The 13691-nt window shown below is 37.1% G+C and overlaps 1 protein-coding gene across 5 annotated transcripts in view; it reads left to right on the forward strand.

Moving 5' to 3' along the window:
* The window catches only part of LOC124802999, a 196410-nt gene extending 183044 nt beyond the window's left edge, over positions 1-13366 (forward strand). For all 5 annotated transcript variants that reach the window (XM_047264102.1, XM_047264103.1, XM_047264104.1 and 2 more), the window contains one exon: positions 13242-13366. Coding sequence is in view for 1 of the 5 variants with exons in the window: in XM_047264106.1 (XP_047120062.1) it covers positions 13242-13248 (7 nt within the window). In the remaining 4 variants the exon portion in view is untranslated. The remainder of the gene's footprint in view (positions 1-13241) is intronic.
* Positions 13367-13691: the final 325 nt, after the last annotated feature.

The following is a 13691-nucleotide window of genomic DNA, read 5'->3' on the forward strand; positions in this document are numbered from 1 at the left end:
TGTTATCAGTGAATCTTATTGTTGATATTTGATATCCTTCACTTTGAATTTCAGTTCCACTCTGGAACCTTTCTTTTAATTCTGTCATTGCTTTTGATGTATAGATTGAACAATAGGGGCAAAGGATTACATCCCTGTCTTATAACCTTTTTAATTCGAGCACTTCATTCTTGGTCTTCCACTCTTATTGTTCCCTCTTGGCTGTTGTAAATATTTTGTATTACCTGTCAACTATAATCTGATCCCTATTTTCCTCAGAATGTCAAACATCTTGCACCATTTGATGCTGTCAAATGCTTTTTCCAGGTCAACAGATCTTATGAGTGTGTTTTGAGTTTTCATTAATCTTGCTTCCATTATCAACTGCAATGTCAGAACTGCCTCTCTGTTGCCTTTACCTTTCTTATTGCCAAACTGACCATCATCTAACAGATCCTCACTTTTCTTTTCCATTCTTCTGCATATTATTCTTGAGCTACTAAGCTGACTGCACAATAATTCTCACACTAATCAGCTCTTGCAATGTTCAGAATTATGTGGATGATTTTTGTCCAAAAGTCAGATGGTATAATGCCAGACTCTTATATTCTATGCACCAACATGAACAGTCATTTTGTTCCCACTCCCCCAAGCAATTTTAGAAATTCTGACAGAATGCTATCTATCCTTCCTGCTTATTCCATCTTAAGTCTTCAAAACTCTTATAAATTCTGACTCTAAGAGTGGGTCCCCTATTTCTTCTATATCAATTCCTGTTTCTTCTTCTATCATGCCATCAGACAAAGAGGCCTTCATTATACTCATTCCACCCATCAGCTCCCTCCTCTACATTTAACAGTGGAATTCCCATTTCACCCTTAATGTTAACAACCCTGCTTTAAATTTCACTGAATGTTGTTTTGACTTTTTTGTATGATGAGTCAGTCCTTCTAAAATACTATTAGGGTAACTTAAATAGTAGGCTATTAAAGTTCTCCTCATTGCACCAGTGGAGTCATATCTTAACATTAGATACAGATTGTCATGTTAGCAAATGATACTAAATATAGAAGATTAATTTCAGAGTGGGAAAACACTAAGTATGGTGCACCACAGGTTTCAGTGCTTGCTTGGCTCCTGTTCTTGGTCTACATAAATGATTTATCTTTGTCACTGAGGAATTCTTCAAAAATCGTAATATTTGCTGGTGAGACAAGTCTACTGCTAGAGGGCTCAAACACACCCATATTAGTCACAACCAGAACAATACTGGAACAGGTTTACAACTGGTATACAACCAACAGCTTATTGCTCAATCTTACAAAAGCTCTCCTATTCTCAACTAAGACTTTTGACAAAGCATTTATGTAACATTATATATACCACTATCAGCTCTCTATATACTGGAAAAGTTAAGATCTTTGTAATACAAACATTTAAGTAATGTGGAATATATATTCCTGAGTGGCTAATGGGGTACACTTTTACTTTCTTTTTGCATATTTGGGGATTTTCAGTTTTCTGCCTGAAGTTCACTGGCATGGAACTATAAAACTCCATTTCAAAATCTAGAGGAAGTTGCTTAGGCTATGTGGAAATTATTTTTGCTTCTCATATTGTGGTTGTTACTTGCTGAATTCATCCAAAACTCATCCTAATTGTTAACCACAGATACTGTAAGGGAGTAGGTTTATGTGCATTGGCATATAACTCTAAGAATCCCTAGGTGTGAAGGCACATCCGCAAAATGTTCATTTATCAACTTTTCACAATATTCTTGTTGCACACTTTTCTAGAATAAATATTTTTCTTGCCTTAGCTGCAGCTGCCTTAAGATTGTGTCATGGGACAGAAGTCAGTGAAAGTATACAAATTATGCTAGCAGTCCTGTTTGCAAGTTGAGACAGTGAGAGATATTTCTGAGTGCAAAGCAGTCAGAACAGAGTTTATTTTTCTTTTATTAACTAAACTACATACTGGTGGTTATTTATTGGATTAATAATTTGGATGCGAAGGTATTTCATACATGGAGCCTCATCAAATGTGTGCCCACTGATCTCTATTTCTGGGATCTATATGGGATTTTTACTTCTTTGGAGCTGCATTATATAAGTCTTTGTTTGATAAAGAGTTAAAGTGTTTGCTGTGAAGAACTTGTATACCTGTTCATTATTTTCCAGGTGGTGTCTGGTCTGAATTTATTATGCCTATTTATCAGTATACTTGTCTCATCAGCAGACATCGCCATTTCTGAAGAATCGTCCAACATCTTGGCTAGTCATTTATATTAATCCATAACAATAGTGAGCTGAGCACCAAACTTGTGGGATACTACATTTAACATTTCCCCACTCTGAATTTTGACTTATTCCTGTGCTAACATTTGTTACTGCGGCCCTCTGCTTTATATTGTTAAGATGCTTGGGGAATGTCTTTAGTTTCTATAGTGGAATTGTAAGCCCTAAAAAAGGGCCTTGATCAGATCACAGAAAATGTAAACAAGATATTTTTCTTGTTAGTTCATGCAGAACCGAATATGTGAACTCATTTATTACTTTCCCAACAGAGAAGATTTCACAGCAGTCTAAAACAGCCATTGTTAAAAGGTTATTCTTACAAAGCTGCTTCAGTATTCTGTGGTAAACTATATCCTTAGAACATTTTGGGAAAATGAGAAGGAAGGGACATTAGATTGTAACACTCTACCTGAGAACTAAAGAGATAAAGTGCAATTTATGACATTTTTGCTGAACTTAATATCTGTAATACCCACACATTTCATTTATTGATGTGGGATGCTAATAGTGCTTCAGTCCATGGTCCGTTTCAGTAGTGTTACAAAGGTGCATGCCCATGTAAGACTGTCAAAATGAGCTGCTGGCTGGAATATGACTGGTGCTCTATACAGACAAATGAAGTACTGTATGGATATTACAAAATCAGTCTTACATTGGAACTGGAGAGACTGGACATGTGCCCTTCACATCTTAGACACAGAATTTGAGGCCATCTGGTCGTCTCAATTTTTATTATCATGTGCTTCTAACATCTACTTCAGTCTTTCAGAAAATACCCCTGTTCTTGTCAGTTAGATACAAAGACAACTCAAGGGGGCCATTATCACATCGGCACAAGATTTTAGAAGTTTGTTTGAAATACTATCAACAGCAAGAAGATTCACAAATTTCAGTGGCCTGGAGATTTTTGTGGTCTTGTTTACAGCTGATTTGGCAAAACTGATCTTACCTGGTAGAGTACACAACATCTGTACAAGTTTCACAAGCTGTGACATTGTGCAAACAAAACAGTGACCTAAATATAGAATAAATTTCTTTTACTTTACTTTAGGACAGCATTTATCTGAAACTGGTCATTCTATAGGGAGCATTGAGAACTGAATGTGTATTCTCCACAGAGTGGAAAAAGGCTGTGCTCTTAATTTGTTAAAGGAGCTTGAAATTTATAAAGCAAAAAAGGAAGAACGAACAAAACTGCTTAACTGGCTGAGCAATTTCATGCCCATTGCCTACTTTTTCTTTGTTTGACATTTTATTTTAATCACTGACTGCCTCTGTTATATATAGTTTCACCTAGTATACAGTGCCTTACACATTTACTCCATTTTCGTATCTTGTTCGCGTAACTCTAATATTTTCTTATTCCTTTTCTGTTTATATAATATAATGCATTAACTAGATAATCTTGTTCATGCACTGGTATGGAGTTTTATCATTCTTTCCTTGCAAAGGCATGCTGCAGGGTATGAGGGGCCCTCTGGTGGTCATGTTCCTCTAACCACTTCTCACTAATGCGTAATTCTGGCATTACCGCTAACAGAGGTCACTGATTATGTGCGGCAGTATGTTTTCTTTCATTGTGGGTTCTTTAGCTATTTGTTTTATAGTTTTTATATTATTTGGTGCACTATGAAAACTGTTTATTATTTATTTCATTATTTATAATATTGACACTTGAGCATATGTCAATTATTGTCTCTTAACTCTTCCTCTTTTTAACAATCTAACTTTCGTCATTCTTTAATTTCTTTGTTTTTTGTTAATGTAATGCCTCTTATACCTTATAAGTCAATTACAGACTTTACCGATTGTATCCCCCCTTTATTTTATGTTGTTCTATTAATCATTGAAGACTTGTGTATGCCTACAGTAGAGGCATATGGTGAACTTACGACACACATTTCTTGTGGCTACTGTATGGCAGTTTGTTTTGAACAGTAATGCTGCTGAAAAGGTGGCACTTGTTATTTTTTATATATATTTGACAATGCTGGTGCTGATTTTTCATTTATCATTTGACAATGCCATTATGGCTGCAGTATATTAGGACGTTGTCTTTTAGAGCAGATCTGAAGATGGTCATTATAGGCTAAAACCAGTAATCTGTTGACAAAAAGTTTGTGAGCATAGACATAAAGTAAAGGAAATTTAATCTGTACAAGTAGTAGTCTGTTGCTTTGAAGTATTAACAAATTCAGGGGCAAATAATACTTATTACACTCTGTCAAACACTTTGTGCGAAGAACAATATGCAAATGATCGTAATCTGTATAAAATCATAAATGATATAAGTTCTGCTTATCTTTATTTTAATGTTCAGTAATTTTGTTTGTTCCTACATGTGCTTGGGAAATTTAAACACATGTTTGGTAAAAACTGCAAGGAAATTCAGCATTTCCTTCTAGTAATTCTGGCCAAAATCAAGTGTCTTTGATCAAGTATGTGTTTCAATTGGGGTGGGGGGGAGGGCAAGAAGGGAAGTGAGCAATGTTAAGGCAGTGATTTCTTGCATTTGAAAGCAACAGTATTTAAATTCCAGTTTGGCCATTTTAATTTTGTATTTTTTTTCTCACACTCGTGAGTTTAATTAGTAATCCTGGATAAGGTCATGGTTGATTTCTTTCCCCATCACTTTTGTCCTACAATGTGTAATAGGTGTTTCATTCTGCTATTGTGTTCTATGATTCACTACATTGTTGTGAATTTTATTCTTTCCAATTTAATATTAGAGAAACATTGTGAAGCAATGTTGGAGATCATAACCAAATAATTACATTAAGAATAACAATAAGTGCTTGTCATAGTTATTAAGTACATTGATCTATGCATTATCTTTCAATACATATAATCCCACCTTAAACCCATGTATAATTTAATTTTAGAGATGCCCTCAAGCTGGGATCTATGGTCTCTGGACCAATTTCATCACTATATTTTTGTAGCTGTGAGTGAGTGGATAATTATTAATACAAAACTCTATGTGTGAATCAGTGAACGAAGAGTGTAGTGGCAGATGTTCTTGTATTCTCTGTTCTCCATTCTATTTTCTTTATAATAATATTCCACAATATACTTGTGTGAGTGAATATAGATATATATGTTTCAAAGTGACTGAAGCACACCCTGTGGTGTTATTCATTCCTTCTTAGGATTCTGTCTTTGAATGGTGTATTATTTTCAGCAATATGTCAAAGCACTGGCCCTAACTCAACCTCATAACATACGGAGTTGCAGAGCAACTGACATATAATGTTGTCGTTTGATCTTTCCTGAGTGGAGGTGTTTTATGCTGATAAGGCACCACTTATTCTCACTGATTTAATTAAGAACAGTTTACTATTCAGATTGTTCTGGTCTCAATGGAATGGGAAAGAGTGTATTAAAATTATAGTGTGGGTTTTTCTACAAAAGTTCTACTGCGCTTTTCTTATTTTATTTTTTTTTATTTTTTCACTGACAAAAACTGTCTATAAACCAAAGAAAAGATATTGATTCTCAAAATTCAAAACCCATCAACTGCTTTTTAATAGCTGATTTACCTTAATACATTGATGGTTGCAGTATTATTTAATGAACTGCCCCTATTTGAATTAGATCATTGGTACAAAGAACAATTGATAAATATTTTACTTAAACCAGTTTTTGAATTCCAGAATGAATTTTTGCCATGGGGCAGAGGTTATGCTGATTTGAAACTTCCAGGTAGATAAAAACTGCATGCCAGACCGGGACTCAAAACTTTCTGCTTCCAGCTGAGCTATCCAACCATGAATTGTCACATACCCTCACAGCCATACTTCTGCCATTGCCTCATCTCCTACTGTAAAACATCATGGAAGTTCTCCTGCATATCTTGTGGGACCAGCACTCCTGGAAGAAAGGATATTGTGTAAACATGGCTTAGGCACAGCCTGGAGGATTGTTACCAGAATGAATTTCCACTCTGCGGCAGAGTGAATCTGCCACAAAGTTTCAGTTTTCGAACTTATTGCTTGTTAAATGCTGGTAAACTTTTTGTACTATCCCAGTTGATGTGTTTCTGTCCAATAACTAAAATATATAATTTCACTAAATATCACCATAACTCTTGATGTGTAACATGTACACCGTTCCTTGAGTGTGAATCTTGCTTCACCCCCCTCCCCCCTGTCCCCCTCACCCCAATTGCTTTCTAACTGTTGTTGCAATAGCCATTACAGTTGAAATTACAAATGTAAAAGAGCTCAATACAATAGCCTTTCACCAGTTGAACTAAACAGCAACTGATCATCAACGCAAATCAAAAGCAATATTTATTTTTCTGTTAATGACATAATTATGTCAACTGACAGGCAACACTGTAAGCCAAAGAAGTTGGTCTTCATGCAATTAAAAATTCACACTGTGCATTCATATAAAGGCCAGCTCCAAAGAATGTCTGTAATTTACACAGTTGCACTTCACCCAGCTGACGTCTCATTAACTGGGCATAAATCATAAAAACTCAAATTAGAAAATCAGTTTTTGTAATTAACAATGATTAATAAATGTATAGAATACATATTATAGCTCTCATTACCTTCTGTTTCTGTAGACCATATTCTGTGATGCTAAAACCTTATACATGATCTACATCTACATCTTCATGAATACACTGCAAATCACATTTAAGTGCCTAGCAGAGGATTCATTGAACCACCTTCACAATTCTCTATTATTCAAATCTCATATAGCTTGTGGAAAGAATGAACACCTATATCTTTCCATACGAGCTCTGATTTCCTTATTTTATCATGGTGATCATTCCTCCCTATTTAGGTCTGTGTCAACAAAATATTTTCGCATTTGGAGGAGAAAGTAGGAAACTGGAATTTTGTGAGAAGATTCCATCACAACAAAAGATGCATTTCTTTTAATTATGTCCAGCCCAAATCCTGTATCATTTCTGTGACACTCTCTCCCATGTTTCATGATAATACAAAACGTGCTGCCTTTCTTTGAACTTTTTTGATGTACTCCATCAGTCCTATTTGGTAAGGATCTCACACTGCGCAGCAGCACTCTAAAAGAGGATGGACAAGTGTAGTGTAAGCAGTCTCCTTAGTAGTCTGTTACATTTCCTAAGTGTCCTGCCAATAAAACGCAGTCTTTGGTTAGCCTTCCCCATAACATTTTCTATGTGTTCCTTCCAATTGAAGTTGTTTGTGATTGTAATACCTAGCTATTTAGTTGACTTTATGGCTTTTAGATTAGACTGACTTACAGTGTAACTGAAATTTAATGAGTTCCTTTTAGCACTCATGTGGATGACCTCACACTTTTCGTTATTTAAGGTCAACTGCCACTTTTCACACCATTCAAGTATCTTTTCTAAATCATTTTGCAGTTTGTTTTGATCTTCTAATGACTTTATTAGTCGATAAATGACGGTGGCATCTGCAAACAACCAAAGACAGCAGCTCAGATTGTCTCCCAAATCATTTATATAGATAAGAAGCAGCAAAGGGCTTATAACACTGCCTTGGGGAATGCCAGAAATCACTTCTGTTTTACTCAATGAGTTTCTGTCAATTACTATGAACTGTGACCTCTCTGACAGGAAATCACAAATCGACATCCACATAACTGAGATAATATTTCACTAAGAGGCGCTTGTTTGGCACAGTGTCGAAAGCCTTCCAGAAATACAGAAATACAGAATCGATCTGAAATCCCTTGTCAATAGCACTCAACACTTCATGTGAATGAAGAGCTAGTTGTGTTCCACAGGAACGATGTTTTCTAAACCCATGTTGACTAGGTGTCAGTAGACCATTTTCTTTGAGGTAATTCATAATGTTCAAACACAATACATGTTCCAAAATCCTGCTGCATATCAACGTTAATGATAAGGGCCTGTAATTCAGTGGATTACTCCTACTACCTTTCTTTAATACTGGTGTGACTTGTACAACATTCCAGTCTTTGGGTACAGATCTTTCATCGAGTGAATGGCTATATAGGATTGTTAAGTATGGAGCTAATTCATCAGCATACTCTGAAAGGAACCTAATTGGTATACAGTCTGGACCAGAAGACTTCCTTTTATTAAGTGATTTAAGTTGCTTCACTACTCTGAGGATATTTACTTCTACATTACTCATGTTGGTAGCTGTTCTCGATTTGAATTCTGGAATATTTACTTCCTCTTCATTTGTGAAGGCATTTGAAAGGCTTGTTTAGTAACTCTGCTTTGATGTCTTCAACAGTATCTCCATTGCTATCGCGCAGAGAAGGCATTGATTCTTTCTTGCTGCTAACATACTTCGCATACGACCAGAATCTCTTTGGATTTTCTGCCAGGTTTTGAGACAAATTTTAGTTGTGGAAACTGTTATAAGCATCTTGCATTGAAGTCCATGCTAAATTTTGAGCTTCTGAAAAACATTGCCAATCTCGGGGATTTTAGATCTGTTTATATTTGGCATGTTTGTTTCGTTGTATCTGCAAATGTGTTCTAACCTGTTTTGTGTACCAAGGAGGACCAGCTCCATTGTTTGTTAATTTATTTGGTATAAATCTCTCAAATGCTGCTGATACTATTTCTTTGAATTGAAGCCATATCTGGTCTACACTTATATTATTAATTTGGAATGAGTGGAGATTGTCTCTCAGGAAGTCATAAAGTGAATTTTTATCTCCTTTTTTGAATAGGTATATTTTTCCCTTATTTTTTGAGGATTTGGTGATTACAATATTCAGTCTCATTATGACAACCCTGTGTTCACTAATCCCTGAATCAGTTTTGATGCTCCTTATTAAGTCAGGATTATTTGTTGCTAAGAGGTCAAGTGTGTTTTCACAACTGTTTACTATTCGTGTGGGCTCATGAACTAACTGCTCGAAATAGTTTTCAGAGAATGCGTTTAGCACAATTTCGGATGATATTTTATGTGTACCTATGGAATGAAACATGTATTTTCGCCAACATATCGAAGGTAAATTAAAGTCACCACCAAATATTATCGTATGAGGCGGATACGTGTTTGAAATCAAATTCAAGTTTTCTTTGAACCTTTCACCAATTGTATCATCTGAATTAGGAGGTTGGTAAATGGATCCAATTATTATTTTATTCTGGTTGCCAACAATGACCTCTGCCCATACTAAATCACAGGAAGTATCTACTTCAATTTTGCGACAAGTTAAAGTACTTCTAACAACAACAAACACGTCACCGCCAACCGTGTTTAGCCTATCCTTTCGGATCACTGTTAGGTTCTTCACAAAAATTTCAGCTGAGCTTATATCTGGCTTTAGCCAGCTTTCAGTGCCTATAATGATTTGAGCATCATTGCTTTCTATTAGCACTTGGAGCTCAGGTACTTTCCCAACTCAGCTACGACAATTTACAACTGTTATACCAATGGTTCCTGTATCTACATTCTTCCTGTTTTCAGCCTGCACCCTTTGTGACTGAAGCCCTTCTTGTGTTTTCCCAAGACCCTCTAACCTAAAAAACCGCCCAGTCCACGCCACACTGTCCCTACTACCCATGTAGCCACCTCCTGCATATAGTGGACACCTGACCTATTCAGTGGAACCCGAAACCCAACCACCGTTTGTCACAAGTCGAGGAATCTGCAGCCTACACGGTCACAGAACCATCTGAGCCTCTGATTCAGACCCTCCATGTGGCTCTGTACCAGAGGTCCACAATCGGTCCTGTTGACTATGCTGCAAATGGTCAGCTCTGCTTTCATCTTGCGAGCAAGACTGGCAGCCTTTACCACTTTTGTTATCCACTCGAAACCAGAGAGAATCTCTTCTGATCCAAAGTGACACACATCATTGGTACCAACGTAAGCAACAACCTGCAGTTGGCTGCACCCTGTGCTCTTCATGGCATCTGGGAGGACCCTTTCCACATCTGAAATGACTCTGCCCAGTATGCACACGGAGTGCACATTGGTCTTCTTACCCTTCTTGTCAACCAAGTCCCTAAGAAGCCCCATAATGTGCCTAACATTGGAGCTCCCAACTACCATTAATTGCACCCTCTGTGATTGCCCAGATCTTGGTGGGTGAATGGTTTCCTCTGAAACAGGACATGCGGCAGCATCTGGCTCAGCAACAGTGTCAACCACAGACAGCACCTGCAACCTGTTTGTCAGAAAAACCAGGGAGTCCTTATGTGTGACCACCTGGGAAATCTTTCATTGCCTTTTTTGCCCCAGCATGACTTTCCACTCGACCACAGGTGAGGGGTGAGCCTCAGTGCAAGCAGTAACTGGGTCGGCCACCAGTGAGGACCGATTGGAGGACTTGGACATGCTGGACGTCCACTGGATCCCCATGGCCGGTCCACAACAGTGGCGCCCATCCACTGCAGCCTCAAGCTGTGTAACCGGACCCATCATAGCCTGAAGCTGAGAGCGAAGTGTCGCTGACTCAGATCGCATCTGCACACAACAATCGCAGTCCCTGTCCATACTAAAGACTGTGGAAAACTACACTACGCAGATAAACAGACTATTGGCACGTGCTGCACAACTCTACTGCAGACCCTGACAAAAATGCAGGAAATGTGTCTAATAATACACAGATAAAAAACCTAACTACCCAAGCACTCAGATGAAACTAAATAACTCGCCCCTGATTAGGAACTTGTAATATATCACAAAATCAGTTTACTTTCTGACGCAAATGAAAATGCGATAACAGTGGCTATTAGATATTAAATTTAAACACAGAATCTCAAGAAACTAAACTATTAAAGCACACAGATGTTATAATAAAATTTGCTCCTGGTTAGGAACTCATAAATGCCACAGAAGCAGTTACTTCCCTGTTGCTGCATCTGTCTTGGTCGGTTACCACTGATAATTTATCAGAATTCTGAGAATATGGCATGGTAATTGCTGTTAATATCCACTTCTGTAATATCCTTAGATAAATCAATCTCTATAATTCTTAAATAAATGTTTCAATATTTTTACTTAGAAGCAGTTGTATTTATTTACTAAACTTATTAGACAACAGTGGAAGACCAATGTGCAGTGATGGTAATTAAATTACTGCGGAATAATCCTGATGGTTTGTTGTTAACATGTACTCAAAAAGTCAAGATGACAAGTTTGGAAGTATGATGGTCTCATCACATGCAAACTGCAAAAAATAGAAAAATGAATGTATATGAAAGGATGATGTTTCTTATATAACTTCAGCCAACTGGCTATCTACAACTGTTTTGGAATGTGTTGATTAATAATACAAATTGTATCACACATGAATGTTTGAATATATGCTACAACATTATTAACCAAAAGCATAAATGTAAACTGGTAAACACTGTAGTGTTTGTAAGAAACATTCACACAGAAAAAACTGTCCAAAAGACAGAAAATGAAACTAACAATGTCAGCCTGCAACAATGTCCATCAATACGAAGTCTGGCCCACAGCACCTTGCAAGAACTGCACATGAGGTTCCAAGATGTCATGAAAATTACTGACAGCAGTTTAATTGTTCCAATTCACCCGTGCAATTTGATGAAGAGGAGTTCAAGTGGTCAACATAATCCCTGTCCCCACCATTATGGATCCTCCTCAATATTGGTCTCTTTCTACAATGTTTGGGTCCCAAAATCATATTCCACATTCCCTCCAGTTGCGAATCCATCAAAAATACTCTCCAGACCAAATTGGGACTCATCTGTGAAAAGAACATTGGGCCACTGGCATGTGGCATGTTGACAGTTCCTCTCTAGATGGTCCCTTCTGTGAAGATGCAACAGAGATAGACATACAGCAGGTCTCCAACAATAAAGGCTACTCCACCAAATCCTTCTATACACCGTTTGCCTTGATATGGGCATCCAGTGGATGCTGCAATGTCAATACCAATAGCCATGCAGTACTAAGGCAGTCTCATTATGCCCTTACAGCCAAAAAACACTCATCTCTTTCTGATGTCATATGTGGTCAGCCCTGCCCAGGTCTTCAGGATACAGTTTCAGTCTTTATTAACTGTCGCCACATCCAAGAAACAACAGAACTGTTAACTTTAAGCCGTAGGGCCACACCAGTTTGTGACTATCCTGCTTCCATTCTTCCTATGACCCTACACTGCAGACAGTCTGGTAGGTGTATTCTCTGTGCCATTCTGCACCATCTGTGGCTATGTACACAGTGATAATGGGTGTGGAACTACCTGGAAAACACTACCCCATTTGATAGGTGCCTGAGGTCTGTGCTGGTGTGGTTGTACATTGACTGGAAGGTCACCTTCCATGCAGAACATGATTGTAGGGACATCTGTTGAAAGTTCATATGATTATATCATGAATTAGACACAGGATGGGGAAATAGCTGTTTGCTGCTTTAATTTTGGATTCCAGTGGATTTAACTAAAAGTAAACACTTCTATCCAGGCAGAGCATATTTGTTGTTGGTCTTCAAATATTAAAAATTGAGCAATTATTTGTGTTGCTGTCAGAGTCGATAGTCTCACCACCAAACAAAGAATTAATATATAAACTGGTAGAATTATATTGATGCCAGTGAGTATTCCGTAGTCGTGTTTACTTACTAATGTTACTGGTGATAATGGAAGTTGATTCTTCCTCTGAATGGTGTAATAATTGGATAAATGTGAGATGAGTCTATGAACTATCATTCCATGTGAGAGGAGAATTAAAATCACATAAGCTGCAACTGACTGTTGCCACTGAGATTGATTGTAGTATTTGTATTTAGTGTTATCTGTAGTGGTAACTGTCAAGGAAGTTAAAAGTTTTTGCTCTGATGGTGAGATAAAGGAAGGTAAAAGTTACTGTTGGGAAATACTTATCCATTATACAGAACACATGTATTATAATCATGAAAATAATCCACAAAATTGGATGAAAAGTAAAACAAAATGTACCTGTGATTATTCATAAAGTACTAATTTGTCCTTATTTTTGGTATCAAAATTTTTGTATCATCTTCTTTTTCTCTTTTATAGGAACTGATACACCAGACTTCAGCAATACATGCGCATTTGTGGAAGCAAGAAGCTTGAATTATGGATTGTATTCAGTTTCATACTATGTATTGTCAACCCAAAATAAATATCGAAATAGCTTTGTATCTTATTTTTTCTTTAATAAAATAAGTAATGAAATACTACATTTATGCAATGATCTGCCAAATATATTATGCCTCCATAGTTTTATTTCAAAATGCTCAATGTAGAATGCTGTTCTTCATATCTATCAATAAAAGAACAAAAGTATTTAAGAAAGTATCTGCTAAAATTGTTGTTGTTGTTGTGGTCTTCAGTCCTGAGACTGGTTTGATGCAGCTCTCCATGCTACTCTATCCTGTGCAAGCTTCTTCATCTCCCAGTACCTACTGCAACCTACATCCTTCTGAATCTGCTTAGTGTATTCATCTCTTGGTCTCCCTCTACGAT

This window comes from Schistocerca piceifrons, chromosome 6, assembly GCF_021461385.2.
Source record: "Schistocerca piceifrons isolate TAMUIC-IGC-003096 chromosome 6, iqSchPice1.1, whole genome shotgun sequence".
Lineage (NCBI taxonomy): Eukaryota > Metazoa > Arthropoda > Insecta > Orthoptera > Acrididae > Schistocerca > Schistocerca piceifrons.